This window comes from Ictidomys tridecemlineatus, chromosome 10 (assembly GCF_052094955.1).
Source record: "Ictidomys tridecemlineatus isolate mIctTri1 chromosome 10, mIctTri1.hap1, whole genome shotgun sequence".
Taxonomy (NCBI): domain Eukaryota; kingdom Metazoa; phylum Chordata; class Mammalia; order Rodentia; family Sciuridae; genus Ictidomys; species Ictidomys tridecemlineatus.
Genome location: NC_135486.1, coordinates 64,066,308 through 64,087,388, shown reverse-complemented (window position 1 = coordinate 64,087,388; position 21,081 = coordinate 64,066,308). Strand labels below are relative to the sequence as shown.

Below are 21,081 nucleotides of genomic sequence, written 5' to 3'. Positions count from 1 at the left end.
ACAGGATACAGTGACCAATGCAAAACAGTGATACAATTTTTCTCAATATAACACTATGTATTTTTTAAAATTTTAACTAAATATCAAAAAACATTAAACTTTAAACCAATGTATCTAGTCTGGTGACCTCCTTACTCCACCACAGTCAGTCCCCCAAAGTAACAGTCCTTTTACTGCCAGGGGTAAGGGGTACTTTGACTCCCCTGGGCAGTTCTTGCTGTTAATTATAGCTGATCTTCAGCAGATATAAAACAAAGGCTGCCTTTTGTCTTATACTTTATTTTTTGAAATTTAAATAAAATTTGCTGTTTGATCAAAAGAGGGAAGGAGGCTAAAATTTTCCATTTGAGATAAAAAAAAAATTTCAGGAAATGTGAGGTTTCAGACCACAGTAACCACCTGTCCTGATTTGGAGCTTAGAAACATTGTCCCAGGTAGTTACTGTTATTGCAATTCTATTCCTTTTCACATGGAGGGAAATTATTTTCAATTTAAAACAAATAGAATAAATAGGCAATCATGAAGAAGTTAACATTTGGGTATTTCAGGTGTGGAAAAGGAATATAACTGCATGAAGAAAATATTTTATATAAAATAAAACAATCTTTAAACATTATTAAATAACAAAATAAGGACTTGACACAGTTTAAGGAATAAATTGCTAATAACGTTGAAAATGAAAACTGTGATTATCAATAACATCACATTCAGCATTTTTTTTTTAAAGAGAGAGTGAGAGAGGAGAGAGAGAGAGAGAGAGAGAGAGAGAGAGAGAGAGAGAGAGAGAGAGAGAGAGAGAGGGAGAATTTTTAATATTTATTTTTTAGTTCTTGGCGGACACAACATCTTTGTTGGTATGTGGTGCTGAGGATCGAACCCGGGCCGCACGCATGCCAGGCGAGCGCGCTACCACTTGAGCCACATCCCCAGCCACATTCAGCATTTTTGCAGCCAGTATTTTTCATTTAAATTCAGTTTTTAGCTGACACATTAAAAACAAAATTGTTTATGGGAGACCGCATGATATTTCCATACACATCTACATTCTTGTGATATTTAAATCCATCTAAACACTTCACTCTCCTGAACCTTTGTGGTTAAAAACCCGCGGACCTCCTCCCAGCGGCTGAAAGGGGGTTCTCAGACCCACTGCTCAGCAGCTGGACCTGTGCTCTGTTTAACTGCAGCACGGTGAGCGCAGCCCAACCACTCCTTCTTCCTCCTGCTCCTGGTCCACATTCTACCCTCGCCTAGGGACTAGCATTTCTATGCATTATAGCCACTATTCCTTGAAGACGAATCCTTGCACACTGTATCTTCCACAATTTCTAAGGACAAGGCTGACCCATGCTTTTGGTGACCTCTTGATGACTATCACTGTATGTGTGGGGAGGGGGGAGACAGTTGCGCAACCACGAGGACAGCAACTTCCCTGCATGGAGAAGCTGCCTCTTCATTCACCTGGTGCCTGTAGGGAGGCAGGGACCACAGCGCATCCACCCGCGTCCACTCACCTTGAAGCCATCGAAGACGAAGGCACGCTCATCCGAGCCCAGCTCCTGGTCAGGTTGACACCCCGGCCTGCTCCAGCCAACCCTCATGTCTCCTGCAGTGACCGCCTCGAATTCAAAATACCAGCGGCCCGCCTTCACTGCGTAGGTCTTCTCTGCGCGGAAGATGCGGAACCTCTCCCCGGTGCCGCTGCACACCTCAGCTCTGGCAGCTGCAATTTCAGACCAGGAAAGCGAAAGAAAAGGAAGGACATCACAGACCTGAGGGACACCATCCCGCGGGGGCAAGACCACCCCTGCCGTGTCCTGTCATGATTCACATTCTACCAAGTGCAAGCTCCCAGCCGCGCCCGCAGGTGCAACCACGTGCAGCGCCAGAGCATCCCTTGCTGGGGCCGGGAGGCGGCGACTCAGCCAATGCTGACCCTAGATGGGGACCCCTCCTTCCGCGCCTTTCAGAGAGAGAACTCTCTGGGCAAGAAAACCCAGGGGCCACCGGGCGGGTTGGCAAGGAAAGACCGCACGCAACGGAGGGTGTGGGTGGAAGAGCAAGCTAAGCTCTCAACTGCTCTGCAGAAGAAGACATTTACCCGTGAGAAAGAGGAGAAAAGGCAGGCTAGGAAGAGAAGTGTGAGGGAGGAGGAGAAACCCTAACAACAGAGGCGTAGTGGATGATGAATTTCCATGGCAGGATGGCTAAGGGCCACTAACGTGATGCCAAACCTCACCACGCCCACAATTTCAATTAATATGCTCTACATACAGATGTGTCTAACAGACAGGGAAAATGAAAGGTCACAGTCTTATATTAGGACCACTGTTGTTGCAAAGGGAAAACCACGTACATATCCACAGGAAATAAGATCCCAGGGAGACCCCTCAGGAATCATAGGAGGCAGGACCAATGGCCCACTGACCTGATACTGCAGACCATGGAAAGGGTCACCTCAGCTAAGATCTGGGCTAGATGCACAGGAGGAACTTCAGTGGCTGAACTCGCATCACACAACCTCTGGAGCCACCTAATGCTACAGCCCTGTTCTTCCCTCTCTGCCTGATAGCTAGTATAAAGTTAGTGAACACTGGATAAATGTTAGTCCTCACCTTCCCCCCTTTCACGGCCTTTTAAGTAATAAACATTTAATAACAGTTTAACCACTGAGTTGATATGGCCAATTTAAAATTATAAAAGTAAATCTGATACGCCATGAAAGTCACTAGTAAGACACAGCTCGATCATATGTAACAACTCATAATTAGATTGAAATAAAGCCATGAAAAGAACACAGGTGCCAGTCACAGTGATGCTAGTGGCTAGGGAGGCTGAGACAGGAGGATCTCAAATTCAAAGTCAGCCTCAACAACTTAGTAAGACCCTAAGCAATTTAGCAAGACTCTGTCTAAAAGATAAAAAGTGCTGGGATACAGCTCAGGGGTTATGCTCTCCGGGTCCAATCTCTGGTACCAAAAAAAAAAAAAAAAAAAAGCAATAACACCATGGGCTATAGCATTTTGTAGCTCTCCACTATGGGTTAATTAATGAAATGATCAATAACTGCTTGGGATGACAGAGGTGGGGATTAAAGAACCAACACCTGCTGACTTATCTTTCAAAAGCTGACTCAAGTCCCTAAATAAAATAAATCCATGGTGAAGACATTACTCTCATGTCTATTACTGAAGATTTAAGTTTTTGAGGGAAAAAAAATTGTATCAGATTTTATAATGCTTAAAGGCAGTTGCTGACACTGAGAAACTAGTTCTTAAAAATAATTCATTTCAGGAAAAGTAAAATTTAATTTATAATTAATTTTTCATAAAGATACACCTACTAATCCATTGACTCCTTAAATCATGGTTGTAACCTTTCCTAAGAATATAAACTATGAACCACACATTTGGAGATAATTTTCAGGGGGAAAATAGTTTTCCATATTTTTAGTTATGCTGACATTTGTAAATAAAATCTGACATTATATTGTAATATTCAATTCCCAATTGTACAAGTACAAAATATTCCATTTTAAAAGAAAACTGAGTCACAGAAATGTCCCTAGTTCCATTCCCCTTTACACTTGCAGGATATCAGAATTCACCAACATGCAGCTGTGCAGGGAAAGGAAACATTTTTTTTGATAGCAAATTTAGTTTAAAATACATAATTTCTTCCAAAGCCTACTATAAATTTCTCTTGCTATTGAGTTAGACCACTAACCCCCTTCAGTAGTACAGGGAATGAAAATAACAGAGTCTACCTGGGAAATGTGCAACAGTAATAATGAGGAACTTCTTAGTTCTGCCATTCTCCCTGATCTGAAGCTGCTGCACTATTCTTGTGCTCAGTGAAGATGTACAACCTGAATTTGAGTAAGCATGGTCTTCACAAACACACTCATGCAAGGGACTTCATAGTAAGTTACTCCCCACTTTTTAACTTCTATGCATCTTCCTCCAAATGCCTGTATATTTCATATTAATATTATAATAATATCCTTTTGCCTCCCAAGTCTCTGGGATTATAGGTGTGCACCTCTGCACCTGACTCATATTCTGTAATTTTCTTAAATTAGTTTAGGGTAGCGTATAACCACAGTTTTTGAGAAGCAATAGTTCATGGGAATTTTTTAGAGAGAGACAGACACATGCAATCTTTAGAAAATTTTATTGCATATTCTGTAGCAAAAAGCATCTGAGCACCAGCATCTGCTGAACCAAACTGGGAACAAAGACTTGCCAAAGCCTCAGATACAGGAGCCAAGCAAACAGCCAATGGGTAGCACCCTCGTCCAAGACATGGAGCTCTCTTCTACCAGCATGAAAGTCCTATGAATAGCTTAATTATAGACATGCTATATCCATAAGTTTCGGTAGGCAATTTTAGCTCATGTAAGTGTGTTATACAAATGATTTTTATATCATCATCACAAACAGGGTAACTGAAATTAAAAATGAGCTGTGAGCAGATTCGTTCGTAATGCACCTTGTCAAGGCTTCTTCTCAAAACTGGATAATTTTAGGAAATAGACCAATAAAGTCAAGGTTACAGACAAGGATGATAAAAACTGCATTCCCAGTACCCAAAGAGTTAGAACAGAGAGGGCACAGCACCAATGAGTGATCAGACACATCCTAAATAATTATACAGCAGCAGCTCCAGAGTGAGACTCCGCCACTAGGGGGCTGTCAAGATCTATTTATGTGTTAACCAAAGCAGCAAGCCTGGGATGCTCTAGAACTTTACAGCAATCTAGAATCTTTTAGGTGAATTCATTTAATACTTGAAAAAAACTGGTATTAACCAGATACCAGACCAACTCCTTAGTATTATTTCTACTAAAGCATTTCAAGTCTTGATAAAACCTGTACTGAAAAAATTTGAAATATTTTAATATTTAATTAACACCAATATTCCAACAACATGAACTGAGTTCACAATTAAACTGAAATAAGCAAGCATTATGCTGAAAAAATAATAGGAAATGTTAGAGCCCTAGTTAATTACATGGAATTAGGGATTAAAGTTTAGCAAACTTTTATGTTTTTAAGTTTTTAAAATGTCAGCAACATCCAAAGAGTCTAAAAATGAATGCTTTCAATCTTACCTTCATGGTCACAGGCTTTATACAATCAAATCTTTCACATCTCTTAATTTCCATTCCCATCATCCTTGTTCAGAAAAATCACAATTTTTCCAATGCTTCCAACTGGTCTCTCCTCTCCCATCACCTCCCCCTCCAATCTGCTCCTTCCCACAGTTGCCATGGTTATACTGCTATTGTAAACTGTGATTACACATCAAGATCCTGCTTGGAAACTTCCTGGGGTTCATACTCCCTGCACACATTTATCCACATTTCTTAGCTGGGATTGGAAGGTTTTCTGTCCTTGGCCCTAATCCTTCTACCTTCATCCCTTGCTATTCTGCCCCCACCATATCCTGAATTGAGCCGACTACACCTTCACCATGGTGTAGCTCTTTCAGTACTGAATCACATCAGACACTTTTTCCCTCTGGTAGGAATGTCTTCCTTGACACTCATCTCCACTTGCTGAAATCTGCATCTCTTCAACATCTGACCCAGGAGACTTCTCTCTTTCCTGAGTCCTCTCACTAGAAAATTTATCTTTCTTATTCACTTTCCATAAAGCTCAAATGATTCCCTGTCAAGTATGCTTGATCCTGACTATCAAGAAAACATGATCATGGCTTCTTCTTGGAATACACAATGCTTGCCTCTTTGATCACTGTTAATATAACTTTAGTAAGAAAGACCCTTGTCAATCAAATGACAACTTTATTTTAAACTTAAAATTCAGACCCTGTGCTGTTATCTAATCACCGTTTTTCCTCCCAGTGTTCTCATTTCCTTACATGAATGCATTCACTCTGCCAACTCAGTGAATGCCTCTCCTCTTCCTTACCTCTACATTCTCTCTCCATTATCAATGTCCACACCTGCTCTACAGAGTTTGCTGGAAAACATGCCCAGGATAGCTTGGTGCCATGACTCACTAGCCGTCTGCAACCTTGAATGGACCCTCAGTGTTTCTCTGCAACCTGCTCATTTATTTGCAGTCTGGCTCTGCTCCATTCTACAAAGCAGTCAGTCCTAACATTTATTGCTGAGGGCTATCAGGAGGAACCACAAAGACTCTTGCCTCTTGAAGTCATCTTCTCCATAAAAATCAGTGAGAACACTGGCAACTTTTACCCAAATCAACTTCCAGAGCTCTGAAAGTAGCTAAAGGCGAGCAACAATCTGCAGGGGTGTATAAGTACTCAACAAAAATGGCCCAGTGTATGAACAGTATGCCCCATTCCCATCCTGCTAGCTCCATGGTATGCTGAAAACCAGTGGCTCCTCAAGCATAGTGAAACCAGCTGCCTAGCAGGCTCTAGGGCAGGCAGAACAGGGTGGGTGTCCTCTAAAGCCTTTTCAGATCACTGTTGTGATTTTTACCTGATACATCCTCAGAAAATCCCACTTGCAAGACATGTTGATTCCACCTTGCAGCATGCCAAGTGTAGATAGTCTTTTCCATGGACATGTACTGAAAATCACCAGTCATTTTTTTTTTTAACATGGCAGCTCCTTAAGATAGCAGTAGAAGAGTTGAGCCAAAACAGAAAGGTTGGAATATGAGATGTTCACAGCAGGCTACGGAAAACCAGAACACTCCTAGAAAGCTACAAGGACATGTTCATACCCTATGCTGTGCATGTATTAAGAAAAGTCCTGAATGTGGAAGGTGCTTCCCATCATGCACATAAGGCCTCTCCTCCAGCAACAACTTGGAGACTCTCTAAGACACACGCTTCAATGGCCACACATGACAAGAGACCTTACAAAACTAATTCAGAAAAAAAAAAAAAACACTATGCAAACAACTCTGCAGTGGGTAAGAATCCAGAGTTGCCACATCATGACATTTAAAATATCTAGTTAAAAAAAAAAAGTAAGACAAAAGAGTATGTCCTATACATGAAGGGAGCAGTCTAAAGAAATCATCCCTGAGGAAGTCCAGGTGCTCTAGAATTACACAATGACATTAAAACAGCTATTTTAAATATGCCCAAAGAACAAAAGGAAACCATGTGTAAACCATCTCAGATGCTTGGGAGGTTGAGGTAGGAGGATCAAGAGTTCAAAGCCAGCCCCAGCAAAAGCAAGGTATCAAGCAACTCAGTGAGACCCTGTATCTAAATAAGAAATATATAAAAATAGGGCTGGGGATGTGGCTCAGTGGTTGAGTGCCCCTGATTTCAATCCCCAGTACCACCCTCCCAAAAAATCCTGAAGTATGAGAGACTAAAAGTAATAAAAGTACTAGAGAACTTCAATAAAGAAATAAGAATTAGCCAGGCACGGTGGCACATGCCTGTAATCCCAGCAGGTTGGGAGGCTGAGGCAGGAGGATCTTAAGTTCAAAGCTAGCCTCAGCAACTAAGCCTAAGCAACTCAATAAGACTCTGTCTCAAATAAAATATAAAAAAGGGCTGGGGATGTGGCTCAGTGGTTAACTGCCCCTGAGTTCAATCCTAAGAAAGGAAGGAAGGAAGGAAGGGAGGAAAGAAGGGAGGGACAAGAATTATAAAAAATAACCAAGTAGAAATTCTGGTGTTGAGAAGACGAACTGAAATTAAAAACTAAAGTGGCTCAACCAATAGAAAGAGAATCAATAAACAAAGATAAAACTATTGAGATAATCAAGTATGAGAAACAAAAAAAAATGAAGAAAATAAACAGAAGTTCAGAGGCCTATGAGATACAACCACGTGTATACACATAATGAAAGTCAAATTAGGTGACAGGGGAAGATGAAAGAAGAGTTGAAGAAATAACAGTTAAAAACTTTCTAAATTCAATGAAAAACATTAATTTACAAATCCAAGAAGCACAACAAATCTCAAGGGGCATAAACTTGAACTTCCCCCAAATATATCATAATAAAACTCTCAGGGACAAGGGGAGAATCCTGAAAGTGGCAAGAGACAAGCAACTTATCACACACAAGGGAGACTAAAAAGGTTAACAAATGATGTCTCATCAGAAAACAAAGAGGCAGTGGATGTTCTATGCAAAGTACTGAAGAAAACAATGGCAGAGGAGAATACTGTATTCAGCAAATCTTACTGCTCTCTTAAGGCTTCAGCTCCAGTCCATTCCTTACGGATCTTTCCTCTTAGAAAATAAACACATCTTCTATTTGAACCAGAAAACTGATTGACAATAGGACTGTCCTTACCTCTTCTCCTGGTTTTTCATGTACAAAGGTTTCTGCAATCTCTCCAAACCTTACCCCTTTCCCGTTAAGCCTGGGGGAATAAGTGTTCTCCCTTTTATATAAGGAAATTCTTCACCTATGCTCTGAATTCCATTCCCTACCAAATCCTAAGAGCATTTTATCAAGTTTCTTCCTCCTCTTTTTCCAACCTCTTCTATCTGTGCAAATTTCTACCCCAACCAAAAAAAGTAATATTTAACTCTCTATTCCTAACATCATCATCCCTTGTGTCTCCACACCTTCAAATATACCACTTTCTCTGTTTGGAGTGCATGAACCTAGTGACATGAACTCCCAGTTGCACATAGAATTCATACAATCATCCTTCTAAATCATACCCAGCTTTGCCTGTTTTGATAAGTTTAAAATATGTCCACAAATATTTCGTCACACTGCCATTTGAAAAGTGTGGACTTCATTCAGTGATTCACTTGTAATAGACTATGGTGGAAGTTGGTGTAACAGCATTACAGCTTCCTTCTCATGCTCACTCTTAGATCATATGCTGCAAGGGAAGTGGGTTGTCCATGAAGGCACTCAAGCATCTCTATGAAGAGGTCTATGTGGAAAAGGCTGTGGCCATCTGGCTGTGTCTCCTGCTAACGGCCAGCAAGGAAATGAATCCTTCATCTACAGCTATGTAAGTGAGCTAGCTGCCTCAGTATCAACCCTCCATCTTCAGATGACCTGGCCATGTGACAGCAACAACAACACAGGCCATGATTCAGAACCACCTTACCAAGGTACTCTCAATTCCTAACTCACAGAAACTTTGAAGTAATAAATATAGTTTTGAGCCATTAAGTTCTTCTGGGGGGAGTAATCTGTTATACATGAGTCAGTAACCCATACACCTCCTCTTTTAAGATTTCCCTCACATCACCAAGCTGAGTTAAACTCTTTGCAGAAATGATGCTTTCACCATATGGTAGTTTTGGAAATTTAGTCAACCATCTCTCCTTGCACTGAAAGCTACCATATAGATAAAACTTTAGTGTTGTTCCTTGAATCCCAGATTTAGGCACAGTAAATGTGTGCCTTCAATATCCACATACTGAAATCAAATGGAAATGAGAATAATTTCAAATATGGAAGCAAAATGACATCCAATTAGGATTTTGTCCTCATAATTCATAGGAAAATAGGTAACTGAAATGTAGCAACACACTGTCAATGAGAGTATTCAGAAGATTAAATTATATTATGGTTGTAAATAGACTGAATCTAAGTCTTCTGAATAACACCTTACTTACCCAGGATCACCAAGAAGAAAGTTCATCAGTTACCTTTGATATGGAATTGATCAGAGGTAACTGATCAATTTTGTTCTTATGCCTTTAAGTGGTCATATATTTTAAAATAACCACTAACAGTTTCTCTGACATGTACTGCCAATTTCCATGTACAAGTAAAATGTACTCTCCTTACCATCATTAACTCTTTACTCTTTCTTTGAAGACTCAAGGTTTCCACTAAATCCACAGGGATCATCTCTCTGAGTTGTGCTATCCACCCCCTTCTCTTTAGTGCTCATGATGTCATTTCTAACTTTATAACTGAGTGAGACTGGTTTGAGCACGACTCTCAGGTTATGATTTTCAGTGCGTATCAGGAAAGCAACAGTGAGAAGTCCTGATAAAGTTGAGTAAGTAACTTCCGAAAGACTTAAAATGCAGCAGGATGAGGGAAGGGAGGGTCAGATAATCAATCATGTTTATGAAGACTCCAGGTACCCAAAATATAAATATTCAAGGGGAAAGAATGAAAGCATGTTAATATAAAAATAAATGGCATGTCAGGCTAAACAACTAGGTGATTCTCCCCAACACTTCATTATTATCATTATAACATCTTTCTAACAGAAAAAAAAAATATTGTCACCTCTCCTACCCTCTCTTGTAACGATACAAAAACATTAAAGAAGTATAAACTTAAAGGGTGCTAAAGACCTCTGTGAGTATTATATTCTTCATTTACCCGAGTAGTTGAATCAAACATTAAAATGTAGGCAAAAACACTGTGGGAAGTGCTATACTACCATTTTACAAGCAACGATTTTATGCCTGTTCTCTACAGAATTCACTAAAAAGCCCACAGGTCAAGTCATTTCAAAGAGGCTCTGTGGGGCTGTGAAACAGGATCCCTTAACACTGTGACCAGAGAGTGGAGTTTTCACAGGACACCATGGTCACTCTGAGTGTAACACCCTCCTGGGAAGCAGTGAGACACTGACACTCATAATCATGACAGATTACTAGCAATGACCCCCAGTAGGTGAGATGAGAAGGTAAGTTTGTGTTTGACAGTTTAAATCCCCAAAAGATAGATTTAGGATCAATTATTTGAAAAGAATTATGAAGTCAACTAAACCCTAAGAAGACCAATAGCAATGAGAAAAAACATGAACTATCGATATCAGGAATGTCAAAGGAAGTGTCACCACAGATTTAACATGCAGAATGATAACCGGATGATGAAACAGCTTTACACCAATAAATGAGAGCAACTTAAATGAAGCAAATTAATTTACTGGTGAACATAATCAAATACTTGTTCTAAATTTCAAATCAACATTTAAGGAAGAAATAATACAAAACTAACACTAATTCTTTCAGAAAATAGAAGAGAAAGGAACAAACCCTAACCTACATGGCCAGTTTTGCCCTGATATTGTAATCATGAAGAATATCCTCATTGACATAGATACAAAAATTCTAAGCAAAGTATCAGAAAACAGAATCTGGCTCTGTTTTTAAAAAGGCCACTACATCATGACTAACCAGTTATCCTAGAAATGAAAACCAGGTTGAATGCTTGAAAGTCAATGTTAATCAAAATATCAACAAAGAAGAAAAATAGGTAAAGAACAAAAGCACACAATTCAACATCTTGCTCATGACAAAAGCTCCCAAGCAACCAGGAACCAAAGGTAATCTCTGCAGTGTGGTGAAGGACACTGAGAACTCAGCTGCCCATGCGTCCCATCCAGTTTTGCAGTGAAACTTGGAAACCTCTTCCCTTAGGTCTTCCCTCACCCCCAGTTCTACCCCCATGCAACCCTGATCTGAATTTCTTACCAGTCAAGAGGCAAAAAGTGATGGCTGTAAAATAAAAAGTTAGATTTTTCTTATACATCTCATGATTATGTATGCAGAAAACTCTATGGATTCTATAAGTGCATGTGTGTGTGTGGGGGGGGGCAGAACAGATAGACAAATTTACCTAGTCAACACTAAGGCAGGATAAAAGAAAGGAAGACAGGTGGAAAGACAGGCCAGGAGACAAGAGGGACTGTCCCTTTAAATCTAGACTCCAGCCTCCCTCACTCTACTCCCCAGGTCTGAATTCCTAAAAGGTCTAATAAAACTTGGAGTATTCCAAGTCCAGTTGATCAATGCCTATATATCTTGTTAGCTTACAGGATGTATTTTAGGGATAAGTAAAAGGAGCTGAGAGAAGAGACAGACAGACAGAGATTTGGGGTGGGGCGCAGAGAGAGAAAGAGAAATAGTGCTAAAACCCCAAGACATGGTACACTGAAGTGCTATCTGTTAACCAGATAAGGTCACCCTGAAGATTCTGAGAAGAACCAGAGCAGGTCCCAGTGACAGAAACCGAAAATTCTAAGGCTGACCCGCCATGTGCTTCTCCTGCTCACATTTACAAAGCTTCCTTTAGAAGCAGCAGCCGAGACCCCCAGGGTGCACCTCTTTCCTGAATTAATCTCCTTGCTCTCCAAATAAATTTCTGCTTGGCCATCTTTTGATGCATCTTGAACTCCTGAAAGTAAGTCAATAATCTGCCAGGGCAGAATTGGGTCCCCTTATTCCTTCTGGGGCACCTCCTGGGACACCCCCTAGTAACCCCAAGATATAAGATTAATATACAAATACCAATAATGTATCTCGTATATAACAATAAGTAACTGAAAAATAAAATTGCTTTTTTTATAAACATACCAAATATATCGGATAAATAACAAATACTGTGTGCAATCTCTATCCTGAAATCTACAAAACAAGGCTGAGATAAATAGGAGGAAATGGAACACAGGAATGTGCCACGTTCGTTGACGAATTGGCAAACTCCTGTTAAAAAAAAAATCCTGTTAAAATATCAGTTTTCCCCAAATGACCTATAAATTCGGCTCTAATTCTTTCAAAATCAAACTGATGCCAGGCCCAGGGACATTCCTATAATCCTCATGGCTCTGGAGGCTGAGGCAGGAGGATCACAAGTTCGAAGCCAGTCTCAGCAAAAGCAAGGCACTAAACAACTCAGTGAGACCCTGACTCTAAGTAAAATACAAAAAAGGGATAGGGATGCGGCTCAGTGGTTGAGTGCCCCTGAATTCAATCCCCAGTACCAAAAAAGAAAAATCAAACTGATACATTGAATCTACAGTATTTAAGAAATGCAAGGGGACAAAAATCAAAGAAATCCTTTAAAAAGAAGGAAGTTGGAGGATTTATAGCACCCGATGTCAGGACTTTTTGTAAAGTGATAACGACAGGGTGACATATTCTTACTTTAAGGTCCTTGCTTAGCATCTGGATGGCCATCTTAAATGACAGCGGGCATCTTAAGAAAAAGTTTTGGTTTCCCGCCCAAGGGCCTTTCTGAGAAAGACTCATCATTCCCTCATACCAACCCCACCATTAACCACATTAGGACTTGCTGGCTCTGATTCCTGAGCCTGCCCTATAAAAGTTGCAGAATCCAAGCCTGTATAGCCTCTCTGCATCTAAGGAGAGATGTGCCTTTATTTGTCAGCTCTGACAGCTCTGCCTGGTCTCTGTCTTTCATTTCTCACTCACCCATTTCCTGGTTCCTTACTTTCCTTTCACTTAGGGAGAGATGCATAGGTCAATGGAATAGCATGAGCAGTCCGGAGATAGACCAATTTAAATGTGATCAATAAATTTTGACAAAAAGGACATGATAATATAATTTGGAAAGAGGATAACTGTTTGCACAAATAGTGCTGGGACAGCTGGATATCCATCTGTACAAAAAACAAACCTTGCTCTCAACCTCACATCATTAACAAAAATTAACTCAAACTAGGTCAGAGATCTCAAAGTAAAAGCTAAGATAATAAAACTCTTGAAGAAAATACAAGAGGAGATCTTTGTCTTTGCATAAGCAAAGATTTCTTTGGACATAAAGTATACAAATAGAAAGGAAAAATCATAAATAGACTTCAAAATTAACTCTATACCCTCACATCTTTCCCTCTCAGCATATCGTCCCATGCCCCACCCCCAATTCATTGTCCACTTTCAGAAACTGTAAACCTTTTTACAAAACTGATTATATTTTAGATAATAATTGAATCCAACATTTCTGTACATTTTCTTTGGGGGATTTGAAGTCCAGGGAGAGAGAAGTGGGGTCAGAGCATCCCCTTGAAGCGTGGTCTTGCTCAAGTTACATGACTTTGCTAACCCAAAATCCTCTCATCTACAAAATGGAAATGACAGTAGCCATCTCAAAGGGTCATGATGAGAATTAATGAGCTTGTGTAAGTAGCTTAGGTGAGCACAGTATAGTAAATGCTCAGAAAAGGCTGGCCAGGTCACAATTACTAGAAATCATTTAAAGGGGGGCATGGAAGCACAGCAAGAGATCAAAGTAAGCCACATTGCTAGAGGCAGTAACCAGGATAATCCTGAGGATAATCAGGAAGTATTAAGAGATGCCCCTGACCTTAAGGATGAGATGAGATCATCTCAGATTACCTAACTGTGCCCTAAATCCAATGACAAATATCCTTATAAGAGACACAAGAAGAGCTGCACACAGTGGCACACATCTGTTATTCCAGCTATATGGGAGGCCAAGGATGGAGGATTGCCTAGCTGGAGCCCAGCCTGAGTGATACAGCAAGACTCTGTCTCTAAAGAAAAAGGAAAGAACACAGGTAGGAGGTGGCAATGTGAGGATGGAGGTAGGTCCTGGAGTAATGTGGCCACAAGCCAAGGATGCTGGCTGGCAACAACCAAGGAATGCAGTCTATCTAGGTACTCTGGGGGAATCCAGCCTTACTCACACTTTGGTTCTGGACTTCTGACCTCTGGACTATTATAGAGAGTAAATATCTGTCATTTTAAGCAAAAAAAAAAAATTTAAAGCCTTCTCTTTCAAAGACCCCATGAAGGAAATGAAAAGGCAAACTACCAACTGGAAGATAATATTTGCAATATCTGACATAGTGCTTAAATCCAAGAGATATTTTTTAAGATACAATTCAACAAAAAGATAAATATAAAACTATGACCTGGCAATGATACACCAGGGTTTTGCTCTATGAGAAATGAAAGCATAAATCTACACAAAGACTCCTCTACAAATGTTCATAGCAGCCTTGTTTGTAACAGCCTAAAACCAGAAGCAACCCAGATCTTCAACAGAATGAAAATAGGTGAGCAAAACATGGCTTGTTAGTGCAGAGGACTGCCAAGAAGCCAGACACACAAAGATGTCTGCATAAAGTTCAACAAGGGACAAAATCTGTGGTGGCAGGATTTAGAGAGTGGTTACTCCACTGGAAACACAAGGGAACCTTCTAGAATAAAGATCACATTGGACCCATAGTTTTAGGTTGAAGTTCCTTTTGTGCATAAAACCATCAAAATTCACCCAACTGAACATATAAGTTCTACATATTTTAATGTACGTAAATTACATTTCAATTGAAAAATATAATTAAAAAGAACTAATTAAACATATTCTATGCTCAACAGCTATAGGACTTTTTCTAATTGTACTTTCTTGGCCTAGAAATCTGTTTTCTTCCCTCCCAGCGAGATGCAGCTGACAGCTCTGTGAGGGGGGCTCTTGGCCGTCTTCTGCACACCCCTGCCAACTAGCAGCTGCTCCTAAGAGTGTACTGCATGTCTCTTGCCATAAAGCCAGCCTCAAGGTAAGCAAGAAGTCATACTGTAGTTACGAATATTATTGTTTTCAAGCCCATACTTAATTTTACTTGCAGCAAATGTAATGATCCAGTAACTACCAAGGTCTCTCAAGACATTGAGCTGACTACATTCTCAATTCAAAGGACAAAAACCTATCAGAATGCTGGCGTTAGAATCCTGCATCCACACAAAGCAGATGGGATGACACAGCAGCCCCCTGAATCTCAGTCTCCTAACCTGTACAACAGGCACAACACAAGCATCATTCTCAAAGCATTACCACAAGGAGTAAATAATAATTGTAAAGGCCTCATGAGCAATCACCACTCTGGATAGTTCCATATAAAGCACCACGTGAATACTGTCATTATCAAGATCTGAACTCATCCTTATGCACAGGTACCACACTGAAAATGAGTCCTCAGAGGATATGTGGGACAGATTTTTAAAACTTCCTTACCAAAATATGTAAGTAACTATAATGAAACACATAATCCTTGTTTCATTTTTGTCAATTCAAACTCTGGACATTAATACTAAATCAAACTGCATTAGCAAAGAGGTAAAGAGTCAGCCATTTTAGACCATTTTCTGAGAAGGTATTATTTAAGGGAAATGTGTTTTTATACCACCTTACAAATCCACCAACTTATCAAATATTTTTTGAGTGCCTATTCTAGTGTGTTTTTCTTAAGGAAGAACATCACACTTATTAAGTTTTGCTGATATGTTTAAACATAAATGATGAAGGTGGGATTTGGGAAAACATACATTTACCCCCATAATGAATGAAAACAGCTCTTCTGGAAGACTGGCCAGGTAGGGGAGCCAGCCAGTATGGAGAGGCAACCGCTCATCATGGACTCTTCTGGAAGGTCAGCCTCTCCCTTCCCCTGCAGATTCACTGTGGTCCTGAGCCACCCCCTGAGAGACAGGCCTAATTCTGCAGGTGTCCATCAGGGAACAAAACCCACTTGGAGTCACTTAGACTAGAAGGTGCTACCGTATCAGCCCTTCCATTCCCTTATTCAGCTTTGAAGAACTACTCTTGAGTTTGGAAGCAGAGGCGGCAAAGAAAAACCACTACCGTGTTCTTGATCCGGGGCTTCCAGGTTGTAGCCGTAGCCCAGCAGCGTGCGCACGGCCTCACGCAGGCTGTCCTTGTTTGATTTCTTGGTTCTGTCATCCAGGAGGGTGTAGGGCACAAGGCGAGGGTTTCTTCTGTTCTTTACATCCTGCGAGGGAAAGAGGTGTGTAGTCATCAAAGCGACACCAGCAGCCTGTGGAACAAAGTGGCTGACAAACACATCAAAATCCAGTCCAAGGGTAAAAGCTGCCGCTTCACACTCCATTTGTCTTCCTGGACTCCAGAAATTACCAAAACTCCATTAAAACAAGAGATTATAGCACAGGAATAAGGACATCAATTTAAAATAGGCTCTCAGTGAGAAGGGGGGAATATAAGGACAGTCACCAAAGCAGCTTTACTCGCCTCCAACCACCTGCCGGGGCTGTAAAACACTGGGCTATTCTGGAGGACACACACTCTGCTAGCAAAGCTCACTGACAAGTCTCTGTAACAAGCAGGGCCTGATTAGTACTGGTCACCTCTGGGTGGTTTGAGTCAATGGACAACACAAGGCCCCTTTCCCTTCCTCAGACAGAATCCAGCATATTACAGGCAGCCACTCCACAGGCCTCCAAGAGCTTGGAAAACGCGCACGAGGCCAACTCCATCCACCCAAATTAGGTTAACCAGGAACACTGAAATGACTATCAAACATACTAATGGCCCATCACCAAAGAGGCTCTGGTGTTGAAATGGAGTTAGAATGTTACTGTTAGGATGCCTCATCTTGGAAAGCAGAAAACTCACTTCAGGGATGGACACAGATGCATCCATCCCTCCTGGGGCTTAGGCACCACCTCTCAGGAAAGTACTTCTTCCCATTCACTGAGATTCCACTGTGGTATCTGCTGAGTTTCCCTATTTCAAACAGCATAGTCAATACCTAACTTGCCTTGGCATAAAGAGGAACTGGGAGGCTGTGGGTCTCCCTATATGTTGTCACACACCACAAAGCTGTGGTTGCCAGGAGTGGTCCTGGAGGACAGGAGCTATAACTGTGTTATCTCTCCTTTCTTCCAGCAAGTTCAACTACAATACCTAATTTTGGATGCCTGAACACCTACTCCCACCCGTAGTAAAACCATCCTGTGGTTCCTCGGGCCAGGGCCACTCGAAAACGATCCCCAAACCAACAGACAGTATAAACAGAGGCTCTGTACTGCCAATACAGCCACATCCCTTTGGACATGGTATGCCCTCCAACTTCCCAACCTAGGAAATCTGCAGCTAAAGGGAGTCCCACTCTGTGCAGATTGGGTCCTGGGAATCAGAATGCTAAAGCTGCTGGTCAGGCTCCAGTGCATGCTGAGGTCTGATATAAGCTGTGCTAGAGGGACAGAGGAAAGGACCATCAACAAACCCCTGCTTTCAAGCTGCTTAGAGTCCAGTTCTGATCTAGAAACATTAACTGGAGGGAGACAAAAAGCCTAAGACAGCATCATTCCCATAAACCAGAAAACATGTGGCAGGGAGAGGGGTGTAAAAGAGTAGAGGGGTGGGGCTAGGAGAAGAAATGGAAAAACAGCTCAGATAATGAGTAGAAACCACCTGAGGAGGAAGGAGCACCTTCCTGGAAGAGGCAGACATCAGGGAAATCCTGCTTTGTCTGCAAGACACATGGTCTTCAAGGCAAGTGAGTCTTCTTTTTGCAGAGAACCAAAAGACTCCTTAACCTCTCTCTGGTAAAAGTACGGATTAGCATTAGCACATGCATACACACAGCATATTAGATTTAATGTTAATATTTGCATGGATTATGACCAGTATAATTCAATACAAAAATATCTCATCATTTCATGGGGTAAATCATGCCAAGTTTTCTTTCTTCTTCCAAATGATATAAGCCACTAGAAGGGCTTTAGAAATGCATTTTCCAAACCATGTTTTAGGTTTTATATGGAACCCTATTCTAAGCCTAAATGCAATAATCCATTTTATTCCTGAATATCTTCCTGTGAGGGGATCCCATCAGAAGCTGGCAAGAAGCACTGTAATAAGAAAGTGGAGGACTCTGGCTCTGGGGTCTGAGGTCTTGACCACAGTCCTGTTTCTCCCACCTGCTGGCTGTGTAGTATTGGGCATGGTGCTCTTTCTAAGGCTCTGAGTACACCCTATGTGAAGTGGTCATAATTTAATTCCTCCTCTTGCAAATTCAGCTAATTCCCACTGAAGTGGATCTCAGAGGACATGCCAAGATGACCATGTACCTGCTGGATGCCGTAAGTCCAGCCCTGCCGAATTCGATCCCGGGCCCACACATTGTGAGCATTTTCTGCCAACTTGTCCACCATTGCTTCCTGAGATGGAGTGAGCTTTATAAAGCTCAGGTCCATTGGGGCAGGCTTGTATCCACTTGTCAGCTGGTAACTACAAAGCAAAGAAATTTGTAATTAAAATTTACAATCCTATGATAGTCCTGTCATGGTGCCACCAATCCCAACTTCTCCATAAACCAGAGTGGAACCCAGGGGTGAGGGACAAGCAAGTCTGCACCCCCTCACTTCAGCTGATGTGATTAGGCAGAAAAGCCACATGACCTGTATGTTTCCATTGTCACACCAACAGAAATAAGACGACTTACTTTTCAAAGATGCTATCACCGCATGAGTTCCTAATAGTTAAGGCTTTTGAATAGTTTAAATCAAGCTACCGATTAACTATTAAACATCTAATGGATTTCTCTTCCTGTAAAATTCTCATTTTCTTCAACTTTTAAATGTTACAGTAATGTAATATTTGTCTCGTGAATCAGCGTATCTTTTTTACTATCTGTTCTTTATTCCACAGGGAGATTCTAATGTGTTTGTAACTATTTCTCTATTGCCATCCCTGGTTATGTTACCAAGGAAGTCACTAAATAAGAGAGAAAATCTCAGCCATGCAATCATCTAAAATGTGATTACATTTTATTTCCCTGGAGTTCAGGGAAGTCTGAGTAGCGGCTACTTCCACACTCTGAGTGACAGACTGAAGGTCTTACAAGAGTAGGAAGCTTTAATCTTTGGAAGAATGCAAAACTCACAATGTTGACCTCTCAGCACACACTCCCAAGTGCAGTGATGCCACAGACTCTGTCCACACAGTCTTGCCCCAACACTCCTGAGACTGGCACAAGGCCAGGTCACCATGGCTTCTAGCTCATTCTTCTCATTTATTCCAATGATCAACTATGCCTTGATCTGTTTCTGATCCATTTTCCTGCCATTATATCAAAAACAATTCCCAGCTGATAGTAACCTTTTGAATAACCATTTCTGAAGGAATTAATTTTATTTGTCAAACTGAATGTAAATAAACATCCATCTTCATCTCAAAGATTCTCCTTTTGTGAAATGAAAATTCACCAGATAATAATACTAGCTTTAAAAAAAGGCATCAGAATATGTGAGAAAACAGTCTTTAAAATGAAACTATAAATCATCCACTCATTCCAGTTCATTCCACTCCTATTTCTTTATAAAACATCTTAAAATAATTTATCTAGTGGCAAAAATCACAGAAATATTCTGTTTCAAGTAGATTAGTCTGGCAAATGCAAAAATTATAGCTAATTACTTTCTTATGTCATTCAATTTACACTAAATTTATAGACGTGAAATTCTGTTCTGTCTTAAACAGAACTCTATATACATGGGTCAATATTATTTCCATTTTTTTAAAAATAAGAAGCTACATGACTGTTTTTATCCATTCATATGAATCATCTTACAGATTTCTGAGGTTTCAGTGTACAAATTTGCAAGCTCCAAGTACATTCACATATACAAGCTCTCATTCAGCTAACATTTTCTTCAAAGAAGAACATCCAGAACCTTCTATACCCTGAACAATAATCATGCAGACAGAGTCTAATTTTCAAGTTGGATGCTATTTGCTGGAGGCAGCCTGCAGAGTGAGGAAGAGCCCCATCTGCACACCTCCCCATGTCTCTTCTCAGTCCCCTGAGGGGCCCACAAGGACCTGGCAGAGGGCAGCACACACCCCTCTTCCTTGTCTCCCTCTCCATTTGCCCTCATCCCACCCAGCTGTCTCAGGAAACACAGATAATGAAGATCTGGAATTAAGACAAGAATCACCAATTAGAGCCAAGGCTACCTCACTGTACCCCTCAAAAAGGAGAGAAATGTCCTGGCAACTGGTCTAAAGCAGGCTTTCCAGCAACATTGCATAAACTGGGAAGGTATTTTTGAAAGTTGGAGGGTGGGAAAGATGACCTTGCAAACAACAAATTACAGACAAGTTCTACTAATAGGTGAAACTGTAAAATATTTCCACAGCGTGCCACTTTGTAAGTTTCCTCTTCCTGAGCAGAATTTCTTCCCCAGTTGCTTTAATTTATGATTGCAGTGAAAACCCATGGAGTTGGTTCACATCTGCTGGTCTGAAGAAGCACAATAATTAGTTCACACTCATTTTCACATGTGAACTAAAAAAAATTTTTTTAACCAGGCTTTCCACTTGTGCAAATAAATAAATAAGCAAGCTTAAATGGTTCTTTCAAATAATTAATAATCTCACCCAAATTAAGTTATCATCATTTCTCTCAAACCTTTCATTTCCACATCTGTTACACTAAAAATCATCTCATATTCCTGTAGCATAAAAATACAAATATTTTTGAAGTTCATAAATTCAGCCAACCCTATTTTGAAGAAACTGATGACAGAATGAAATGACTGATTCACCAACTTGAATTAATGGTATGAAAAGCAGTAACTTATAAAACCATTTTCCA

General features: G+C 40.6%; 1 protein-coding gene across 11 annotated transcripts in view; it reads right to left on the bottom strand.

The window, feature by feature from the left end:
* Ryr2 (ryanodine receptor 2) overlaps positions 1 to 21,081 on the bottom strand; it is a 505,092-nt gene that overhangs the window by 210,895 nt on the left and 273,116 nt on the right. For all 11 annotated transcript variants that reach the window (XM_078023113.1, XM_078023103.1, XM_078023102.1 and 8 more), the window contains 3 exons: positions 18,554 to 18,713; positions 16,305 to 16,452; positions 1,515 to 1,723 (listed from right to left, as the gene is read on the bottom strand). In XM_078023113.1, the coding sequence (XP_077879239.1) occupies positions 1,515 to 1,723; positions 16,305 to 16,452; positions 18,554 to 18,713 (517 nt within the window). The remainder of the gene's footprint in view (positions 1 to 1,514; positions 1,724 to 16,304; positions 16,453 to 18,553; positions 18,714 to 21,081) is intronic.